This window comes from Archocentrus centrarchus, chromosome 6 (genome assembly GCF_007364275.1).
Source record: "Archocentrus centrarchus isolate MPI-CPG fArcCen1 chromosome 6, fArcCen1, whole genome shotgun sequence".
Lineage (NCBI taxonomy): Eukaryota > Metazoa > Chordata > Actinopteri > Cichliformes > Cichlidae > Archocentrus > Archocentrus centrarchus.
This window is the reverse complement of record NC_044351.1, coordinates 26,096,929-26,119,393: the sequence shown is the minus strand read 5'-3', so window position 1 is coordinate 26,119,393 and position 22,465 is coordinate 26,096,929. Positions and strand designations below refer to the sequence as shown.

Below are 22,465 nucleotides of genomic sequence, written 5' to 3'. Positions count from 1 at the left end.
ACAATAACTGAAGACAGATGCAGTAAGGGCTGGGCAAAGCATCATAAAAGAGAAAACTCATTCTTACTTTGGTGACATCCATGGTTTCTAGACTTGAGGCATTGTTCTCTAAAAGATTCCTTCAAAGTATTAAAAATTACCAGCTTATGCATGATTATGATAATTTAATAGCTGAGAATCTGCACTACATTTGCATTTTGATTGTTTCATTTCTGATCTATTGTGGTGAAAAAACTGTCATTGTCCAAAAATGTCAAGACCTAACTATATGCCTGCATGTTCTAACATTCAAAGACACACAGCCATCAAACAAACAGTTGCTTATTTATAAATTTAGCCCATTTTGATCTGCATTGCTAATACTCCTGTTCTCACAAGTATGACACATAATGGGTAAGGTCCTGACCAAAGAACACTGATAAAAGAAGAAAACCAGTTAATGACAAAGACAAAGAAAGCAAATCGTATGGGAGAGGGTTTGTATAGATTCTGCCATTGATCAGCCTAAGCAGGCCATGGGCCTTATCTTTCAGGACAGCCCTGACACTGAGTCAAGAACCTGCAGAACATCAATGCCTGGCAACCTCAGTTAAGCACTAACCCCTAGCTTTTTACCTCAAACACATTGATCTTCTCTGGCAGAAGGAGAAAAGCAAGATAACAGGTAGATAGAAGCAAAGACATCAGAAAAGGCCCCGTGAAGTTAGAATTCCAAGAAGGAAATATACACAAACAATGCTGCATTAGAGCCATGGCTGCTATATTTACAGTTTGCATTACTGAGGGATATTTTTGTCAAATACAATGTCTCAGACTTACTCCACCCAGGCTTTGTTAAATTACTTCCTGGGTGGATTATTCTCTTCTAGTAATAGACATTAAAGTAAGTTTGTAACTTGTACATTTAGCTTTGCATGAGAGCTGCTCCTGTTGTAACTGTACTTACTGAAAACAAAGAAAGGAAAAACTAAGGACTACAGCTAAGACATTGTTATGCTGCTTCATTCAATAATAGAAGCACATGCCAGTGAGGGAGCAGCATAAAATTTTTTTAAGAAAACACTTGAAAACAACAAAAGAATTGAGCAACCCACACAAAAAAACAAAGGGAGGGGGATGAGTGGGCATGCTAGAAATGTCAAAGAAAGCCAAACCTTCTATGTTTTTGTTTCTCTATGCTGAACGCAGTGGGTAGAAATGGCCCGCTCATGGGCTGGCAATGTGCTGTTTCAAATGCCAGGGGTGCACGTTTTTCCCTCTACAATTTATTGCGGTAGCCTGATTTATGAGCTCTTTCAAGCTGTGGTGATTATGTGTAGCAACAGGGAGGGCAAGGCGTAACAACCACAAGGCTTTGGAGCACCCATCTCCAGGATGAAATGTAATCTGCTGGATGTACGAGGAAGTTGGGTTAGTGCCCAATCTATGTGTCTGTAGTCGGGGAAATCTTTGTTTACCTGGCCAGCAGAGCTCCTAAACGCCCAAATCTAATTTTGCACGGTACATCACATTCATAAAAGTCTTCTTCTGCAGCTTTCAGCAATATTAAGATTAGTAATAAAACAAAAACACACGCTGCTGCTGCTGGGGGTTAAAGTTAGATTCAGATAGCCACAAACAAAGGAAACATAATCCTTCATTATCTATTTGTATTCATTTTACACTGATTTCTCTTCTTTTATTGTTTTTCTTATATTTATATACATAGTAAAGTAATGTTATTGCTCTGAGATTCATGTAAATCCTCATTACCACTTCTCCAGCTGGCTAGGATTCATTCTCCCCAGTGTCTGTGCACAAAATTAACTTAAAAGTCACATCAAGGGTGAGCTTATGAAGGGGAACTGGTGGCAGGACAAACACAGCTGGTTGGACAGATAGAGCTAATGTGCTTAGCTGTATTTTTGGGTTGCATACCCCTTTGTAGCCTAAGCCAAGTTGTTTATAAAGCAAAAATGCAGAAAACTTAATTAGATCCATCAAACTAAAGTGGAAGAGATGGCAACACAAAAACATTAACTTTCCTTTTGATGATCCTATTAAGGTGTTCTGTTTTATTCAATATCCTGGGCATTAGCAGTTCAACTTTAAATACAGCTGTTGATCCAGGTACCGCTGATTCATTTCAGGTCCTCTGCTATACTCTTCAATCTGGATTGTATAAGCATCAATTTCATCCTGCCTTCACCCCTTCTGTCATCACTGTTCCTGCTTTACTTTTGTGCCAAATTTTCTTTCGCCCCTATAAGCCTCTGTAGAAGTTGTTTACGAAAAGCAGACAGGGTGTTGGGTGGCTTCCAAACTTAGTTCCAGTGTTCAGCTGAGCAGCACAAATGAAAACGAATGGGGCAAGCAGTCGAGCTGATTTCTTGAGGTAAAACTATCACTAGCAGAAAAACATGCCTGGTTCACACTGAAACTCACAGCTGGAGGACACAAACACAGGCACAAAAAACATGAACCACATCTCTCTGTTTTTTTGTTGTCTGATTTATGAAATTATACATAACCACTGACACCCCCCGGTCATAATCTACAGGTGAACCATAGTTCAGATCCTGACCTGGATTTGTAGCACCATGGCATATTTTGTTTAAATCATTTGATGATGTAGCACAAATTGAAACAGAACACTACTGTTTATATTTATCTCCCCTGTGGCTTCAGTGTTCATGTCAGGTTGAATCTGACAACCCTTTTGCAGATAGCATGCTTGCTTTGCTCTTCTCCAGTGTGCACCTCCAGCCTTCCCCACCATTTATTCTCCTCTCGCTGGTTCTTCAGAGAACAGAATGTTAAGCTCAGGTAGTCTCAGCCATGATCGGCATGCATGATTGACAGAGTAAGGAGAAGGACTTGGTGAAGAGACTAACAAGAAAGAAAACACTGGGAGTGGGGAGAGAACAGAAGCTAAGAAAGAGTAGAAAAGACTGATGACTTCAAAGGTTTCTCTGACCTTGCTGAGCATTTCTGAAAGGAAGAAATCAATAGGTAATAGAGTCAGGGTGCAAGCAAGAAGGGCATGGATAGTTTCAGTATAGTGGGCCTGGGGATCAAAATAATCACTCTGTACATTTCACTGTCTAAGCCCTGCACACTCTTTGTACAATACAATAGCCCTCTGTGAGAGGCATTGCAACATTATAGAGCTGCCTTCATCTTAAGGGCCAAGTGTTTACGGGCCATTGGTATTCTGCAAAGTCATCAAACTTTGTGCTAAATGAGGTCGCAAGTATGGCTCGTATCCCATACAGCAAACGTGTGCGCAAAACATCAGTAATATTTCAACAAATTCCTATAAAAGGGAAAGGAAGCAAGGGCATATGGTGAAAAAGAAGCGCACGATCTGTCAGATAACAACGCTGCTGCAATATTCATCATAGAAAGCAACACACTGCTAAAATTGGCTCGTTTGAACTGACAGTGCCCAACAATGTGTTCTAAAATGACAAGATATCATTTCTTATTCCTTTGAAGAGTCAGAAGCAATCATTTTGGCTAATTTGTGAAAATCGATGGAACAAGGATAGCATTCAGTCGAAAAGGCGAACAAAGAGTCAGAGATAAAGAAAGAAACAGCATCAGAGTGAAAGACTCCATGCAGGAACCTAATGAATATTTCATTCCTGTTCCTTGGTATCAATTACACCAGCTTATTGATTAGTCAACCATGTAGCTCATGGAATCCACCAGTCTCAGACCCATCAAACCTTTGTCTGCTTCCCATCTGCCGAATGCTTCATATTTTATATTTTATTTCCAATTTATTTTTCTTCAGGTAGGCTAATACCAAAAAGTACCCCTCTAGGGATGCATGATATATTCATATTGGAAATCAGTCCGGTTCAGATTGGTTATTTGTGACAACAGACTGATTGATGAGGCAGGTTTCTTAAAGTCCTTCTAGATGCAAGTCTTGATACTCGAAGGCCCTCTTGGATATTTTCAGTTATTTTAACCCTCATTCTAACAACAGATTTAACATACATTGGGGTAGCAAAATATGAAAAACAAAAAGAATTTCTTCATTAAAAATGATTAGTTATGTAATTAATATAATCTAAGGGAAAAATATTATTAAGATAACCCTAACGATGACAAATATTATTATTACAAAGTTACAATTAATCTGCATATTTTGCAAACAGATAATCAACATTTTTGTCTACTAAAACTTGCAGCTTTTATCCCAAGTACAATCCACATTATTACATTAAAGCTTATTCACCATCCTTTGACTCTGGTATCACTTAATTTCCAGTAATATCAGGAAAACATTATCTGTGTTGTATTTATATAATGAAACCAATATTCTGACTCCAATATAAAATAATTGAAATAAACGCACATCCAACCAGCTCAGACATGTCATCTCTCCAGTGTGTCTGCCCTGGGGCCTCCTAGGACATGCCCGAAATAACTGAGCTAAGAGGCACCCGTGAGGCATCCTGGTCACATGTGTGTACTACCTCAACTGGCACATTTCAACATGGAGGATTAGTGGCTCTACTATGAGTCCCTCCCAAATGAGCAAGCTTCTCACCCTGTCTCTAAGGCTGAGCCCAGAAACTCTTTGGAGGAAGCTCACCTCCACGATATTATTTTCTTTGGTCACTACCCGGAAGTTGTGACCATAGGTGAGGGCAGGAATGCTGACTGACCTCCACTTTGACACTCAGCTTGCTTTTCACTAAAACAGACTGGTACAGCATTCCAATTACTGCAGACACTCCACTAATCTGTTACTCTCCTGCTCCACTCTCCCCTCCCTCGTGAACAAGACCCCCGAAATACTTAAACTACTCCTCTTGGGGCATCAACTTGTTCCCAACCTAGAGTGGACACTCCACCTTTTTCTGACTAAGAACCATGGCCTCAGAATTGGAGGCGCTAATTCTCAGTTCCAACGCTTCGCACTCAGCTGCAAACTGTCCCAGTGCAAGCTGGAGGTCATGGTTTGATGAAGCCAACAAAATTTGCAAAAAGCAGAGACAAGATCCTGAGACACCGAACCCTCTACCCTCGGGTATGCCTAGAAATTCTGTCCATACATATTATGAACAAAATCTGTGACAAAGAAGAGCCCTGGTGGAGCTGAGCACCCATGGGGAGTTAACCATGATGCGTTTGGTAAGGAATTGTAGTGTATAAGCCCTGACATCTTAATCTCAACCAATCTGTGTCAGGAATCTTTTTAGAGATTTCCAACCCTTCTGATGTGGAGAGCTTTGTTGCTGATAAGCATTTAGAGGCTCTTTTGAACTCAGGATCTCATGAGTATTTCGTGTAAAGGCCAGCACACAAAAAACAAATAGCGCTATTGATGTTGGTCCCGGCTTTGGTTTGACTGTAAAAAGAAATGATGTTTTGATATTTTGTTTATCTCATGAACAGAGGAATCTATTTTGTTCCAGAATTTTGTGATCTAAGCGGATCAATAAAAAGGGGAACAAGAAATTAAAACTTGAAATAGTTATATTTCTCACTGTTAATGAAGTATTAATACAGATTTAAATAAACTGAAAAAAACAGCAGGCCACATATGAGTCTCCGGTTCATTGTTAATGATTGATTAAAGCAGACTTGGAGTGGTAGATACTGTTAATAATGCTTAAAACCATCAAACATTGCTGCTAAATGTATGGCATAAACAAATAAAAGTTTACTGACCGGAGTAACAGATGAATGATATCATACTCAATGCTAAATATTACAATTAATTGTTGGCTTGCATTATTATGTGTCCTCTGTTTCCGATTAAACAGAACAACTTCTGAGAAACTGTCTCCCTGATTTTAATGTCTATAATTGGGGACAAGTTCTAGTAAAGTGTTTTTTCCCCTCTAAGTTTGGTTTTAATTGACCCACTGTGCACCAATTACAAATGTTCAAGATTAAGTTCAAGCAAGGAAGACTCACCGCCCTGATTGAAGGCATGCCGCCATGCAAACAACTTGAGTTTAAGCATTAAATTAGGACATGAGCAGCCCTGTGGTATGACCAATTCGTTCAGATCTTTCTGTGAGAGCCACTGGCCTTCCTGTTGGGCCCTGTAGTTCAAAGCAACATGAAAGTTTCAGAGAAGTTTGTGAATGCAGAGTTCGGAATATGCGAACTCTCCCACACTGAGAGGCCACAGCCTCAGTCCGCAGGGCCACTAGTTCAGAACAATCATTGCTTTGAAATGCACTTCTCCATCTTTTCTCTTTCTCCTAACTACATTTCTGTCTCTGCGTCTTTGATTCTATACTTCTTGCTTTCTAAATCATGTCCACTCACCCTTTTGGCCTCACTATGTATCTCTCCTTTCTCGTCTGCTCATGTCCTGCCCAGACAAGGGCAAAGAGGCTAATCCTGGCTCTGAGGCCCAGTGAGCTCAGTCAGCTCTCCTCCTTCTCTCCTCTGTCAGCATCCATTTCGTCTAACACTCTCTCGGGCTGGCGTTATGGACACCAGAGAGCAGGATGGTACTTTTGACCTCTTTGTGTGAGGAATTATTCAGCAGCCTGCATCTGAATCTCATCTTAAAGACCCCTTTAATCTGCCAACATATATACATACAAGCACTGCCTAGAGATGGCAGATCCCCTGGACTGAATAACTGCAAAAATAAAAAGAGAAAGAGATTACAAATGACATGTTTTTATTTAAAATGTAGTTAATTTCATATGGAGCAAAGTAGAGGTTACACTCCAGTAGAAAAACCCTTGATCAAAACATTACTTTGAGGATCCTGGCTTCAAGTAGTGGGGCAGTAATACAATAAGATTCATAATTAATGAAATAAGACTCAGGCTGGCGATATTACCTCTTTTCCTTCAACCCAAACTGTTATTTAAGAGCCAGCAAAAAGTATTTACACAATTCCGGTTGACCATTGTGCTTCAGGGGACTGGAAGAACAAAACAAACAGCAGAGGAGCAGTGGGGTTTGGGACGAAGATATGAGTCTGCCTTTTCTAGGCGAATAAACATTCTTGACCATTCAAGAGACCATTTTTGGCCTGTAGATACACCCACAATAAAGAAAGGACAGAGACAAGAAAATGCAAATGCAAACCTCCTTACTGCTAGTGGCACTGAAATAAAATGTAACCAGGTCAATAAATAAGGCAGAAAGAAGTTTATTTTTGAGGCAAAGCAACTGCTGGCAAAAAATAAAACTCTACCAGAAAATGTCATCCAAGTTCATGTGTAGGTGGATCTATCTTGCAAAACACTTGCTTTTTTTTTTACTGATTGGACGACACACACCAGCATGAGTGTATATGCTTATGTGTTCAAGTTTGAGCAATTTCATACAGATTTGCAGAACTGTTGTTTACATGTTGACGATATCGGCAAGAGTTGATATTGATTTGTTGTCTCTTCTGTTTCCCATTAGCTACATGGTGTCCAAAAACAAAATTCACATTAATGAGACACCATGGGGATGTCACCGCATATGACCTTTACCTCAGGCACTGGATAAGTATTCCTTGGTGAAAGACATCAGCACAATCTGCTGGCTAAAGAGCAGGGGCTTATCCGGGATCTACTTTCTGAGTACAGCTGTCTTCTGCAAATGAATGAGGTAAAAATAGGCACTGCTCTGGGGCAAAAAAATGTACCAGAGAATTTTGTATGTTCACACATACAGGACATATTCTAAATACATATTGTCATCAAATATATGTACACACACAAAGAGGTTTGTTAAAATCGACTTTTTATGACCTAGTGTAATTGTTCGGACTGACAAAAATATAAACATTCACGCCAATCAACAATTAAAGCCCATGTTTCTGGAAATGTCTGGACAAAAGCCATCTGCTCATGTTACAGATGGAAGGAAATTTAATATCCTACAGTAGTCAACACTACTCTGCCTCCACGTTAACGACTATGAGTGCAAAGGGCACTGATGGACATCAGACACCCTAGTGATTTCTGATACTATAAATGTAAAGAAAGCAGGCCTTGTAGCAATAATGTAGAAAAAATTAAAGTGCTTTTCTGAGACATTTGCATAGAAACAGAGTATCCTTGTGTCTCAGTGACAGAAGGAAAGTAAACCCAATCAACAAACCCTTCATAATATACACAACCGTGAGTTTATTTGTGCTTTCTTAGAGGGGGTGACTAATTATAAGTCAACTTGCCGAGCATCTATAGCGGCAGTCACAAAGTTTCCAGGCACTGTGTTCTCCTTAGATAATACACATCCTGACAGAACTCTTGCTGGAGCCACAATAATGAGTCCCCCTTTTTGCCCCTCTCCTTCTCTTATTCCCTCGTTTTCGATCCCTCTGTCTGTCTGTCTCTGCAGAGCCCCTAATGGAGCCAGAAGTTTGTCTGGGGATTTCATGACGCAGTTGCCGGAGACACCAACCGACAACTAGCCATCTATTTGAGGATAATAAGGCCCACTTATGCCAGAGCAGATAATGTAGATGTCTACAGCAAACACAAACAGTGCTCTGACAACCCAAACAGGCTGAGTGTGATGCATTGTGATAACTTGTTTTAATCTTTAGCAGTATATGGTACATGTGGTGTCAGTGACAGGCACCACACACACGCACATATATGTGCGTGTGTGTTTGACCCAGGATTTTGTGTTTTGGACTGTCACGTTCTGTTATTTAATGTCTCTGTGTGAGTCTTAGTTTATTGTGGTTTTTGCAGTTTTGCACCTTTTGTAGTAATTCCTGGTTGGCTTCTTTATTTATCCTCAGGCCTTCTTGGCTTAATTATCTGAGTTCTGTTCTTGGTTGTAGTTATTCATATTTAATTCCTGGTTCCCTGTGTCTCTGTGTCAAGTCTGTGTTTCTGTGTCTTGTTTAGTCACTTCTTGTTTTATTTTGCTAGTCTCCTGTCTTGTGTGTTGGTATTTAGTTTTACTTCCCTGGTCTCCTCCTCTGTGTTTAGTTATCCCCAACTGTGCTTCCACCTGTTTCTCATCCCCTCCTGTGTTTTTATTTACTGTCTGAGCATTTCTCTGTTCTTTGTTGTGTCATTCCTCATGGTAGTGTGTCTCCTTGTTCCATGTTTACTTGTTACGCTCAGTTTTGATTATTAGTTCCAGTTTGTATATTTTGATGTCGAAGTTCCTTAATAAATCTGCCCTTGAGCTACATCCGTCTCTGGAGTCCTACATTTGGGTCCAAACTCTGCCTGTCACACTGCCGTAATATGACAGTATCGTACTATTGTTGCTGGAGTGATGGCGGCTGGTTGGGAATTTTTAACATGTTACCCAGTATTTTATAGCAGCTGCTATAATAACAACAGGATTACTGGAAGAATCTGATTCTGATAAAATACTCCAGATGCATCTAAATGCTACTTTTGCAGGTCTGAGAGTTGTTGACAGATTAAGGTCACTGACTGATGAGAATCTAGTGCACAGTACCTGTAATAGTCTATTAATGCAACAGCCTTTCTTTAAGTTAAAGTGTGTCTGTAGCAAGTTATACTAAAAAAAAAAAGGTAAACCTAATACAACAAAATTCCCTACAAATATACATCTTAAATTGCCAAGTCACTGCAAACTAAGACAACCAATGACTTCTATACTAAGTTTACCTATAGGGGTTGTGTGCGTCAGTGTATGTGTGTTGGTATGCCATGGAGCATCAAGAGTTGGCTGTCTTTTCCCTGAGCTGCCAAGAAGAGAAGAGTAAGAGGAGTGACAGCTTGAGCACGAGAATAGAAAAAAAATAGAGACAGAATGGGGGGGCAGACATAAGTTTTTTTTTTTTTTTTTTTACTGGCAGAGAATTAGCAGGGTTAAAAAAAATAATAAGATTCAAGAGGAGGTTTATTGCTTTCTAAATGAAAACAGGCCTCTGCAAAGCAAATTACAAGCCAAAAGCCAAAAATGATCAGATGAGATAAACTGGAATGGTGCAGAGAGAGAACTGAAAATGGGAGGGTGAGACATTCAGAGAGATGAACAGATCGGGAGATGAGGGATTCTATTTGGTGTGGCAGAGCCTCAAAGTCAATCTTCATCAGCAATCCCATCTTTGTGTGAGCTTTGGTTGAGATGGGCGGGAGAAAAGGAGGAGCTGCAGACCAGAAAGATCAAAGCCAACTAAATTTGAGGATCAAAACTGAACTATTACTGTAGACTTACAGTAGAATTATGCATGCGCCACTATTCCTGCGCACAGAAGTAATCGGCCTTTGCTTTGATGGTATTAAATTTTGCCCTGGTGCTAAACTGGGGCCAAGGGCCTGGAAGAAAAAGAGGAAGGCTGTACCGCTGAGGGGAGAGAGCGATTTGAGAACTGAGGAGGGAAGTTCATTTAAGTTGGCAGAGAATTAGGTTTAAGTGGCCCTTGTGGCTCTCTGGACAAGGAAGCAAGAAGAACTACAACTGCAATACTAGATAGTAAAAAGAGTTCAGGAGAGCTGAGAAGTATAGTCAATCTGGCCTCAATGGTAAAGGCAGAGCTAGCTGCTAAAAACGGCTTTATTAACGAAGAGAACTTACGACAGCCTTTCTCATCACTTTTGTCAAAACAGTCAGGTAGTCCATCACACTGCCACCCTCCTGGGACACACTTGCCATCTCCACACATAAAGTTTCCAGGGATGTTGCACTCTGTGGTGAAGTTATTCCCCGGAAGCAGCTGGCTCTCTGTTGATAAATAAAACAGGAGAAACAGAGGAGAGGACAGACTATTACAATCTCACTCTGTAAAGAAATCAAACAGGTAGAGGGGTAGCATTACAGCGATACTCATCACCAGAGTCAAAATGGAAGTCTGTTATTATCTGCATGGTCTAAAGACAGAGAAATATTAAAGGCACCAGCTCTATTTAAAAAAGCATATCAATCTATGAACAAGTAAATAGAGGAAGATCTCATGAATACAAAAGCAGCGTAGGTCATTCGGTGCTATTGCGGGTGAAAAGCACGATAGGAAAGATAGAGATACAAACATCAGAGAACTCTAATATATAAACAACACACACATATTTCACTCCAGATGTACACTGATGCACCGACACACATGCACAGAAGGAAAATAAACACAGTCAGCACAAAGCATGTGCCCTGAACTAGTTTGGGGGCATTTCTAGTTGACGCAGTGCAGCTGCGGCATAATGGGCTGGAATGTGAAACATGGCCTTTTGGCTGAGGTTTGACACTATGTTGGTGAGCAGTTTAGCTCGTAAACAAAGCTATGTGGCAGTAATAAGGAGTCCCGGACAGACCGCGGAACACTTTTATGCTGCAGTGCTAAAATGGGTTCAGCTGCTAGGCCACTTCATTACACTTGAGGGTAAGATGCAAAAAGTGCACCTGCTGCGAAAACGTACACACCTTTGCACCTTAAATGGCAATGTAGCTTGCTAGAGCAATGACTGATGGGGTCCTCAGTTTAAATGACTCCAATTGTAAAGTGCAGTGATGTGAAAATGTAATTATTATTTACTCTGTTCTTTCAGTTCTTTTTTAAAAAATTATTTCATGACTGAACTGAATGGATACACTATTGTGTTAAAAACAAAAAGGGATATATTGATGCACGGATAAACTGTACAGTACTGTGCAAATTCTCGAGCCAGCCCTCATTTCTTTATATTTGCTTCCATGTAGCCAAACTTCCTTGTGATTTTTATTAAAGTTGTAAAAATAGTTCTCGAGGATTTTCAGGCCAGTTCATGAACCTGACCATTTTCAGAGGTTTTTTTTTTTTTTTTAATTGCTAAGCCACTTATCACTGACCTATTCAATAATTAAAAAAAAAGAAAGAAGATCTAACCCAAGGGATGACCCAGGATTGTCTACACATAACAGACAACAAAGAACCACCCTGGTGCAAAAGCATTTGTTCTCATTACTTTAGCTGAATCTATGAAAAAGCCAACGAGAACCCAGTTTGACAGACATGAAATTGTATTTCTGCACCAACAAGGTGATTCTCAAAGAGCTATTAGCCAAAAATTTGGTATATCTCAGCGTAATGAGCAGTGTATGTTTAAAAAAAAAATTAGGAAACTGGACAAGAGGAGAACAAAATAAGTGGCAGGCCTAAAAAAACATCTAAAGCCGATGAACAGTATCTGAATATCATGTCTTTAAGTAACAGAAAAACATCCAACAAAGACCTGAGAACTGTATCTGACCCTTCACTTGATCCATCTACTATTCACTGAGGCCTCATTAGAAATGGTCAGTGGAAGAGTGGCTGTCATGAGGGAAACAGAGAGACAAGGCTGAGGTACGCCAAACTGCACAACAACTGGACTGAAAATCGGATCGTCTGTAGGAGGAAGTCAGGAGAGAGGTACAGCAGTGAGTGACTGCAGCCATCTGTAAAACACAATAGAGGCTCTGTCATGGTTTGGAGTTGCATTTCAGCCAGTGGTGTTGGGGATCTTGTGAAAAATTGATGGAATTGTGAATGAAGAAAAGTACAGTCAGAGTCTGATCCACTATGCAATCCCATCTGGGAAGCATCTGATTGTTAAGAGCTTTATTTTTCAGCATGACAATGATCCCAAACACACTGCCAGGCATGTATGTAAAAGCATCCATACATGGATAGAACAATGCACAAAGGAACACTAGTGCCTTATATATTGTATTTCAATGTATGTTTGCAGGTTTCAATAAATCGCTGTAACCGTTCCCCATTTTTCTAGCACAATATAAAGAAATGAGGGGTGGCTCAAGAGTACTGCACAGTACTTTATGTATAAGTACATGTAGCATTTTTAAATCAGTCATTTTATTTTATTTTACATTATTTATGAGACACGACATTGTTTGATGGATGTCTAAATTTCCTTCTTAGTAAAAAAAAAATACACAAACCAGAAAATAAGAAAAATATTAAAGCAGAATGATAATGACAAATATTAATACTTCTAAAATGCTGGGATGCATGCAGATAATGAATGTTGTACTGTAGTGATGTTCACATGCTGTTTCTACTTGTTCAGTCTTTTAAAATAAACCAGTTAAATTAATTCACTTTTCCAGAAGCAACATGGTTTGCTTTTTCAAATAAATCATTACAGAGACACATTCACAATTAAATGATCTTCATTACCACAAGATTCATGGTACCCCAGTTCACATAAAAAATCTTTTGTGAATTCATAACTAGAATTCACATTTTCACCACAGGTAGTTGATATTCACTTAGCAGCTGTAGCCAGCTTCCAGAGTACAGCTGAGTAATTGGCACATAGAAATAATCTGTTCTTACATCACCCGTCCTCTGCTGCTTTTTTACTGCAGCGGGTACTGGAAACCATGTAGATCATCTCTTAAATGAGAAAGCCTTCTGAATCTGAATGGATGATGCAACACATCCTTTTGTCTCTTGCAATATGAAACAAGAAGCTGAGCGATAAAAATGATCCTGTAACTTATGAAGACAAGCAAAAGTTCAGATTTCTTTGTTTTTTTTTTCTCCATTATTCATTATGCTGGTTCATCTATGCTGGAAAGGAAAAATATCACTGTGATTACCCATTTGTCAAACAAATTACACAACCAAAATAAATAGTAGGCTGTCTCTTAACAGCTTCAGCCGGGCAGTATGACAAAGTTGCAACTTCTGTCAACTTCTTGGATAGATAAACATTAAGGGTGGGTTGACATTAGAACAATGATTTGTTTCTAGAATCCTGAGTGAGTTCAAAAATGTTTTTGGATTAACAGAAAAAAAATCCACCTTAACTTTAAAAGCACAGTACAGCATACGCATGGTGCATAGACAGCAGTCACATATTAGTGCTAACTTGTAATTGACCTTCAAGGAGATGCTTTCAAATTTAAATTGCAGTTTTCTTACATACAAAGCTGCACACTCACACGCCTCTCCGCTTTTGACCCTCATCAAAACCAGTTCATTTAGCTGCCCACTAGGTTTACTAAAGGCATATTTTACAAAATATCAGATAGAAAAGATCAGCCTTCAGTCAATGAATAAATGCATTTGAAATATTCCTTATATATTTTAAGAGCTGATAAGGTGAAGATAAAGCCCATCTAATTAAGTTATGTACAACATAACCATCAACAATAACCATCTTATTACAAACCCGATGCAGTATTTAAGTCAGTTGTTGATCAACTATACTTTGAATGTAGCTGATAAGTTCACGTTACTTTCAAAATGTAAATATGACAACTAAATGACTTTATCTTCCTCATAATGCAGGCACAATGTGAACACTTACATCATTATACTCATACCCTTTAGCAATGGGATTTGGCAGGTAAAGGAACCTTAAGATCTGGTGCAGCACTGCTGGGAGAAATGATTCACCTCAAAAGGACTGATCTGATTTGTTACGTTGAGCAGAGTTATCCATATATTATATAAGCAGATGTTACATGAGCTATCATGGCTGCTTTACAACCCCTAGCCAGCATAAAGGTGGAAATTGGCAAGTGATCCTTAAGAGCACTATCAGCTTAAATTTAAATTAATGACTGCTACCCTTGACCTAACAGTGAGCATGGCAGCTTAGCACATCCAACATGGTCCATTATGAACCTTACCACAATACTGCAAAGTGTACAATTAAATCTGTTTAAACTACATGTTTAAACTACCCAGTACAGAACCTTTGAAACACAAAATTATTATCATGTAGTTTCCTGTAAAAGGCATTTCACAAAAACAAATAACAAGATAACTTCAACAAAACATTGTGCACAGATCCAACGTCTGATTAAAAAAAAGTCTAGAAAGAATTAGGACATTAGATGCAAGCTCTTAGTTTATCAAATGTCACTTGCTGAGCAACTCATAGTTTTAAGTCCTTACCTAATCTCACCTTCCTAGTATCTTTCTTACATATTTCCCCACAGATTCCCTTTTTTTTCTGCCACTGAAATACAGCAACTGCATCGACACCTATCAAGACATGTGTGCCAAAGTGCACAGAAACAGCTTGTGTGTGTGTGTGTGTGTGTGTGTGGTGAAACTTCCCATTTGAAATTACGCGCTACTTTGAAAAAAGTAACTTCCTAGCTAGCTGGAGCCTAAAGTGCTGTGACTGCGGCTTTTCTGGCATCTGCAGCATGATAGGGATGAGAAGGAAAAAAAGGACGTGCATCGTGTGCACGAGGGACCGTGGGGTGTCTTTCTGAATTGTTACCTTCATCATGGCCCCAGCTGCAAAGAACACCAGCCTGCAGTGTGTGAAAATGAACTTGCTTGAGATCATTATGTATTGTAAATGAAGGTGATGGAAGGCCACTCTAGCTTATCCCAGCACACTTTAACCCCTGCTTCAGAGGCTTATTGTTGTCAGGCTTGTCATCTCAGGGACCTGATAAGAAAATATCTTTCAGTATCACAGAAAGAAACCCAACAATTTCCTATGGGTTTTTGGCGACATCGGGAGAAGAATTAAATAAAAACAGGCTAGGGAACTGTAGCACAGACCAGCTACCATACAGAGAAGTGTGATTAGGGCAACGCATTGTTGACAAACCAAAAGAAATGTCCATTTAGAGCCACACAGAACAAGTGTAGGCGAGAACAATGTAAAAAGAGCTGGTTAAGAGAGACACTGGGTTAATTGGAAATTTGCTTCTCATATGTGTGTGTTTGTGTGTGTGTGTGTATTTGAGAAATGACCAAAAAGAGCAAAAACAAAAAAAAAAAAACTGTTGATAGACAGCTCATCTTTTCCCATGAGTCTTTAACACTGCCAGCAGCAAACCTTTTGCAGCACTTCTTGCAACAAGCTTATGATGAGTCCATCTTTTGGCAAGTTTGACGCTTCTTATCCCCATGCCCCTGTCATTCTGTCAATTCACTAATAAGCCTGAATACTTGTTCACCACTGAGGTAATGAACAAAAACCACCTCATTACCACAGTAAGTGTAGCTATACAGCTCATTACAGATGGCACTACAGGAAAAAGAAAAACAATAACAATGCGCTACACAATAATAATTCATTATTGTTCTCTGTGGGTGCTGCAACACTCCCAAGGTGACCTGGACAGTTTTCTTGGAAGCAGCCACGACAATACATAGTGTGTCAAGCATTTATCCCTTGTGCTTTTAACCATTATTTTGTGCATTGCTCAGGGTATTGTGCACAGCTGCACAACCCTAGCGTGTATAACTGTGGTCACACAGTGAGTGTGTGAGTGAGAACAGGAGGAGATAAGGCAGGGATGAACCTGGAAGTGTAGACCAATTACTCTGAGTAAATATTGACTATACTATCCTTTCCTCTGCACACCCATCGTCTGCATCCCATCATTTCTCACCCTTGAGCAAGCCTGTGTCTACTAAGGCCCCATTTAAACTGTTAAATCACAGAGCGTAGAGACATCAGCTGGATACACTTTTATTTAAAAAAAAAATTAGGATTTACATTTTTAGTTTGTGCTACTTCTATGAAGTTTCAGTGGTTCACTCCGGGTGAAATCCTCCTCTCTCTCTTTTTCAGATCAGCTGCTTGTGGCTGTTATATTGAGCGCACCTCTCTTACCTCAATTATAATTTGACATGAAAATGAACTCCCAGCATAAACACAAGCTTAATTTCCCAGTGGTTCTGAATAATACTGAAGTTGTTTCTTAAGTAACTTTCATTGTTTCATGTTAAGTAATAAGTGATATGCAATATAAGCACCAATTTCTGTAAGATTATATACAAAAAGATATAATTATTAGAGCCTGAGCAATATAGCCTGACTCTGCTTAGATCAGCTTGTTGTGTTTGTGGTGTTCCAAAGCACAAACTATGCAACGTCAGCACTTATTACATGGTCAAAGGTGTTTCTCCCATTTCTTCTTTACTTTTTAAATTTTCATTTATTGACCATAATAAATGTTCATACTCAGACTGGGAAAAAAGTTGTAAAACTGTGAATCTGACACTATCCTGCTCCTTCACAGTTTGCAGTAATGCACAAAGACATGCAGGGTTCTATAAGGAGAAGCTACTGAACATGGAAATTCAAATTTTGTAGATTTCGACAGCTGGGTTTATAAATCTTATATAAAGTTTGGGAAATCCTATTAATGTTTATTATTGTAGGCTCTTTGGTGAATAAAAGAAACTCATTTTAACAGATAACTACTTTTTTTTCCTTTTCCTTTTTACCTGAAAAGACATTTCTGGGTTATGTCTGACCTTGGGAAATGTCACAAGTGAGGAAACAAATCAAAGTGATCCTGCATGCAAAGGAGATTATGAATTAAAAATGTTGGAATTAAATTGGAAAGATCTGGGAATTATGTAGCCACAAAATCTCTTAAAAGGTTAGGAATTCAATATTTAGGACCACTGTTGCCAATTTGAAGGAGAAAAAAAAAAATCACATCATTGCACATGGAAAGCTTCCAACTTTCATTCCAAGATGTTTCATGGGTATACTTCATACATAATGATTCTGGAAATGGCAGTCATGAGACTTTTCAGAGAACTGCTTAGGGTGCTTTAGCAGTTCTCTGAATATGCAAAGACAGGTCCAACCACCCACATCTGCCTCTGTCTTCCAGGCCTTATGAATATTTTCCTACCAAATGTCAGTATGCTGCCTCAACATTGGACAGCTAATTTGGTGATAAAAAATATATTACTCTTGACACAAGCTATTGAAAATGTATTACACCTTAAAGCATACAGTTGGCCTCACTTCTCCTATAGGACCCTTTTGAGTGTGTGTATAGACTTTGGGTTAAACTATTAGAAGCACAACAGAGATTGTTGCTACAATACTCCACAAGGATGGAGAGGAAAGTACTGTGTAAAACAGGATGCCATACAACAAGATGCAATAAGGATTTAACCAACACGATATATGAGCATGTACAGTAGCATGCAAACACTTTCCCCTTTGATTATAAAAAGTGGCAAAAAACATGAGTTGATGGAAGAAAACAAATGAAAAGAGGAGATCAAGCTATGACTATACATGAGTCATATAGAGCAATTACAGAAGGAAAGGGTACAGGGGTAATAAAAAAAGAAGCAAGGAGGTGAACAGTAACATCATTTTCTGTCCTTGGATTCTTCGTAATAGCCACTCTAAGCAAATTCCCTGCCCTGTGCTCTGCACATAAAAGGTCAGTGATATAAATCTATCGCTGAGATGACTATTGGCGTGGCTGTTACTCCTCTAACCCCATCTTCCCTAGCAACCATAGATATCTGACCTGCATTGATTAGCCCTGAGTAAAAGGTTGAGCCTCGGATTGAAACAGCACCGGAGAATTGATTGGGATGACTTTGGAAGCTTGAGTAGAAGTAAGAAATAATACAGCAGCTAAGGGAGAAGCGTCACAATAAAATGTTTAGGGAGGAGAGTTTTTGAGCTTTCTAAGCAAAAAAAAAAAAAAAAAAAAAAAAAAAAAAGATGTCCTCAGAAATAAATGCTCATCAACCAACCCTGAAAGTAATCTTTTTGTCCTCATCACTTCACCATGTTGGGCAAAACTATCTCCAGTATGTGAAATTCTGTTTGAAGCTGAAAAAGAGCACGCCAAGTTACATTACAGACAGATAATGTCAATACAAACATGGACGGTAAGGGCTGCTTGTGTTTGAGGATAAAGGAGGAGTGAATCAATACAGCCCAGCTCAGAATGAAAACTAGCTTTGCAGGTTCAAGGATAGAAACTTATTTTTCAATTACACATGACTCTAAATGGGCTGACTACAAGCAGGGGGCTCTGGAGTACAGCAGGGGGTGGAGGTGATTTGGCTGTCTCTTTCATTGTGTGTGTCTCTGTGTGTGGCAGAGAGAGACAGATCTTCCCAGAGAAAGGAAAAGATTCTCCATCCTGTTACTTTGGCTCACTGAAGCATCCAGTATAAATAAGTGCAAGTGTAAAGAAGCTGGTCTGCATCAATTAAAGACACCCTATGGACAGACAGATACACAGGAAGGGTAGCATAAGCACAGAGCAACAGAGCAAGCAAAGCAATAATGGGGAGAGATGGAGGAAAAAAGAGCAACCATGCATGAAAATAGACAGCAAGGTGGAATAATATGAAACCAGTGAGTCTCTTTCAGCTGCTGGTTTTGATTTTTTTTTTTAAAGCCTCTACGAGTGAATCTGCTCTGCATGTTTCTGGGGAAGAGTCACTGGCTTCATAACCTGCTGTGTAGTTACTTTATTTGCAGTGTCAGTTGGCAACAAAAGCTAAATGAGCTATTGACAATATCACCAAATGACAAACTGAGCAAGAGCCACGTCTCATTTAAAGTTAATGTCATTAATGTCAATTTAATGATCACATTAACTCATCCATGCTGTGATGACTCACATCAGTCAGTAACTGAGGGTGAATACCTGAAGAAATTGAAAGGAGATTTTATATGCAATCAGAAGTTTTCAGGCAGAACTTCTGTCCTACAAAGCAAATAAAACCTGCCTAGCACTGACGTACTTAAATAACAAAGGCTCTTTCTTGTCTGTAGATTATTTACCCTTGTTTTAATGAAATTTATTTTCCTGTGCTGCTACTGTTGATTTTTTTTTTGTGGCATATGGATTATATGTACACTCACTTCACTAAGCTTTTTGATACACCTTTATTAGAAACAATCATTGTTCACAGAAATATTGGGTCTCTCACACACACACACACACACACACACACACACACACACACACACACACACACACACACACACACGCTCTTCGGGCAGAGAGTTACAGTGTTTACTTCACTTTGAGTTCCAAAGTAACTGCAGTACTGAGACAATGGAATGCTACAGCTAATAATGTGGTGTGTTGCCTATTCTGTAAAATAAATTCCAATACAGATGAAACTCAGGGGAAATTTTGTCACTTTGTAACTAGAGGAAGTGTTATAAATGAAAAGTTCTTACACTTACGCTTAAAAAAAAACAACTGTGCAATTAAGAGCACAGACTACTTCAGCATGCAAGAAAATTTATGACCTTTAGAACAACTTAAAATAATTACCAGCAAACAAAACATACAAAATATTCAGTGACTATATCACTGAGGTCAAGCAGAAAAAGAAGTTGTGAGCATGTACTAGTGTTCAATAAACCAAATGCATAGCAACATACCATCAAGTTACACTCATCATTAGCAGCAAGATGGCCACTTTTTTAGACAAATATTTTAAATATCATCCATAGTATGCAGATCCTGTGGTGTGGCTAGTTGATTAAATATGTAGGGTATATCTTTTGTTATAGCTTTAAATGTGTAGCACACTCTTTCAATGTGTCACTTGATAGGAAGACGTTATAAAAGGCGTATGAGGAAGCTCGAGTTTGCCAGGAGGGTGGTGGTCCATGCTTAGCTATGAAAGAAATCCTAGCTGGGATCCCAGTAATCCTGCTCTCCGATGGTCGTTTGCCAAGAGGTTCAGCCTTTGTTGTGTTTATTATTTTATACATGAAGTTAGACTCAGGGCACCCAGACTACGGACTATATTGGCCATTATCCAATTAACAAATTCGTATTATGTGAGGACAGAGGAGCCATTTCCAACAGTGCTCAGGTGGACCCACAGAGAATGCTGCCAGCATCCCTCAAGGTTAAATTTATACTTATTTGACATGAGAACTTCACGGGATGGTGCTAGATTGTATCACTTAAAAGGGACTACGTGTGATTGGTTATTTTGCTGCCAATCCCCTACTCCGAATCATAAGCACCAATCAGAGTGTTGTGCCAAAATCCATCCAGAATGGAACCCATTTCCAAACCTAAGTTTGGCGTCTGTGCTCCCTGTGGTTAGAAAACCAAAATCAAGTGATGCTTTAATATCCGCCAGTTCCAGTTCTACCAGTGCCTCCAGCAGAGTCCCATTAGTTAACAATGAAGACACAGATAAGAGAATTGAGTAAGAAGGGAAGTACTTATCAGGCTAGTTGGAAAATGAAATGTCCCTGGGTAGCTTACAGCTCCACCAAAAACAACAGGGTTTTGTGAAGGTTGTGCTACAGCTAATGAGCAAGTGTCTCTGAAAGCTTTTGTTAAAGATGCTTTTCAACTTTTTTTGTCATGTATAATCTTCACCACACTACTAGAATTGTTATAGCTCCTAATTTAGGTGTTAATGTTGCTGCTTCTTTGTCTGTCAGTAAACAAAAGTAGAATGCTCATGCTAGAATCGCTTTGTTGGCTATTCTTTCCTCTCTAATGCCCTTCATTCCAAGGACTGGCAATTCAAGGGAAAAAAGGGTTCAATATAGTGCTATGATGATGTGTCAAATGTGTAAAGAGGTAGAAACTCCAGCAACACTTGTAATATGAAGAACACCTTTATTGCTTGACCAATGCATTTTCGTATGTAGTCTTCGTCAGAATGATGAGGCGCATCAAATGTGTCCAGCATTAGAACAGGTCTGCAGGCTTGCATGCAAGAGGCAGCTCCCAAAGCACAGTATACACTACCCTGCACTTGTTACGATTCTGGTTGTACATGATGCTGCTGAAAACATTCATTCATGTAGCAACTTCGGGTCATTTATTCGTGACAAGGCAATGCTCATCAGAAATGCACCAAAGCAACTGACCTGGCTTCATGAATTTCAAGGCAAACACCCTCTCTCTGACCTCTGTGTCCAATGCGATGGACCGTGACAAAAGCATCTTTACAAGCCACTGCTTCCAACTACAGCACACTACTAGAATTTCTGGAGGTTCTGTCTTTGGAAAGGTGATGGAGGAAGTAAAGCATATGATCTTTTGCACATGGTGAAATTTAGAACTTTCTTTCTCCCTGAAACTCATATTGAAATGCTTCTCTCACATGGAGACAGTAAACATTGTACTCCAAAAGAGCCAGTTTGACCTACAGAAAGTTAGACAAATGGTTGATATGCTAAGAGAGACTTATGCTAAGAGACTTAAAAGTGTCTGGGTGAAGGGGAATTCCAGGAACTTTGAGAAAAAAACTATTGCAGCAGCACATGACCTGAAATTGCCTCGACCAAGGAAAGTTTCACACAAACTGGAAGACGGAGGTGCATCACCTCCTGGTTTTCAAAAATTGGAAATAATGTACAGCAATATGTTGAGATCATGGATACAGCATAAACATCCCTGAAGTGCAGATTTAATCCCTCTGCATTTAAATACATGCACAACACTGAAGATTTTGTGACTGGAAATAGCGACTGCAAAAACATCATACAGTTCCACGGGGGTTAATCTGGATGAAAACAGACTCACACTGGATTGTGATATGTGTTCAAAAATCAAGAACTTATTGGCAGAAACATAAATTGGCACCTATGTATGTTTGAAGGTATGCGCTGGACCTAGATGGTTAGCGTACTAACATCTGTAGCTATCTCTGCAAGACGTAGTTTTAAATGTCACAGATGTTATTACTTAAGAGTATTTTATATATTGGACCTTTATAGGAAAATGTGACTTTTCTGTAATTGTTATTGACACAAGTGGGGATGCAGAAACACTAGTACCTGCAGCTTTACAACAAAGTCCAAGGGTTAGAAATGACTAATTCTACAGCCAGACAAGTTTT

General features: G+C 39.3%; 1 protein-coding gene across 1 annotated transcript in view; it reads right to left on the bottom strand.

Moving 5' to 3' along the window:
* Window positions 1-22,465, bottom strand: part of ldlrad3 (low density lipoprotein receptor class A domain containing 3) — an 88,860-nt gene that overhangs the window by 43,980 nt on the left and 22,415 nt on the right. Inside the window, exon 2 of the mRNA XM_030730556.1 lies at window positions 10,480-10,626. Coding sequence (XP_030586416.1) covers window positions 10,480-10,626 — 147 coding nt within the window. The remainder of the gene's footprint in view (window positions 1-10,479; window positions 10,627-22,465) is intronic.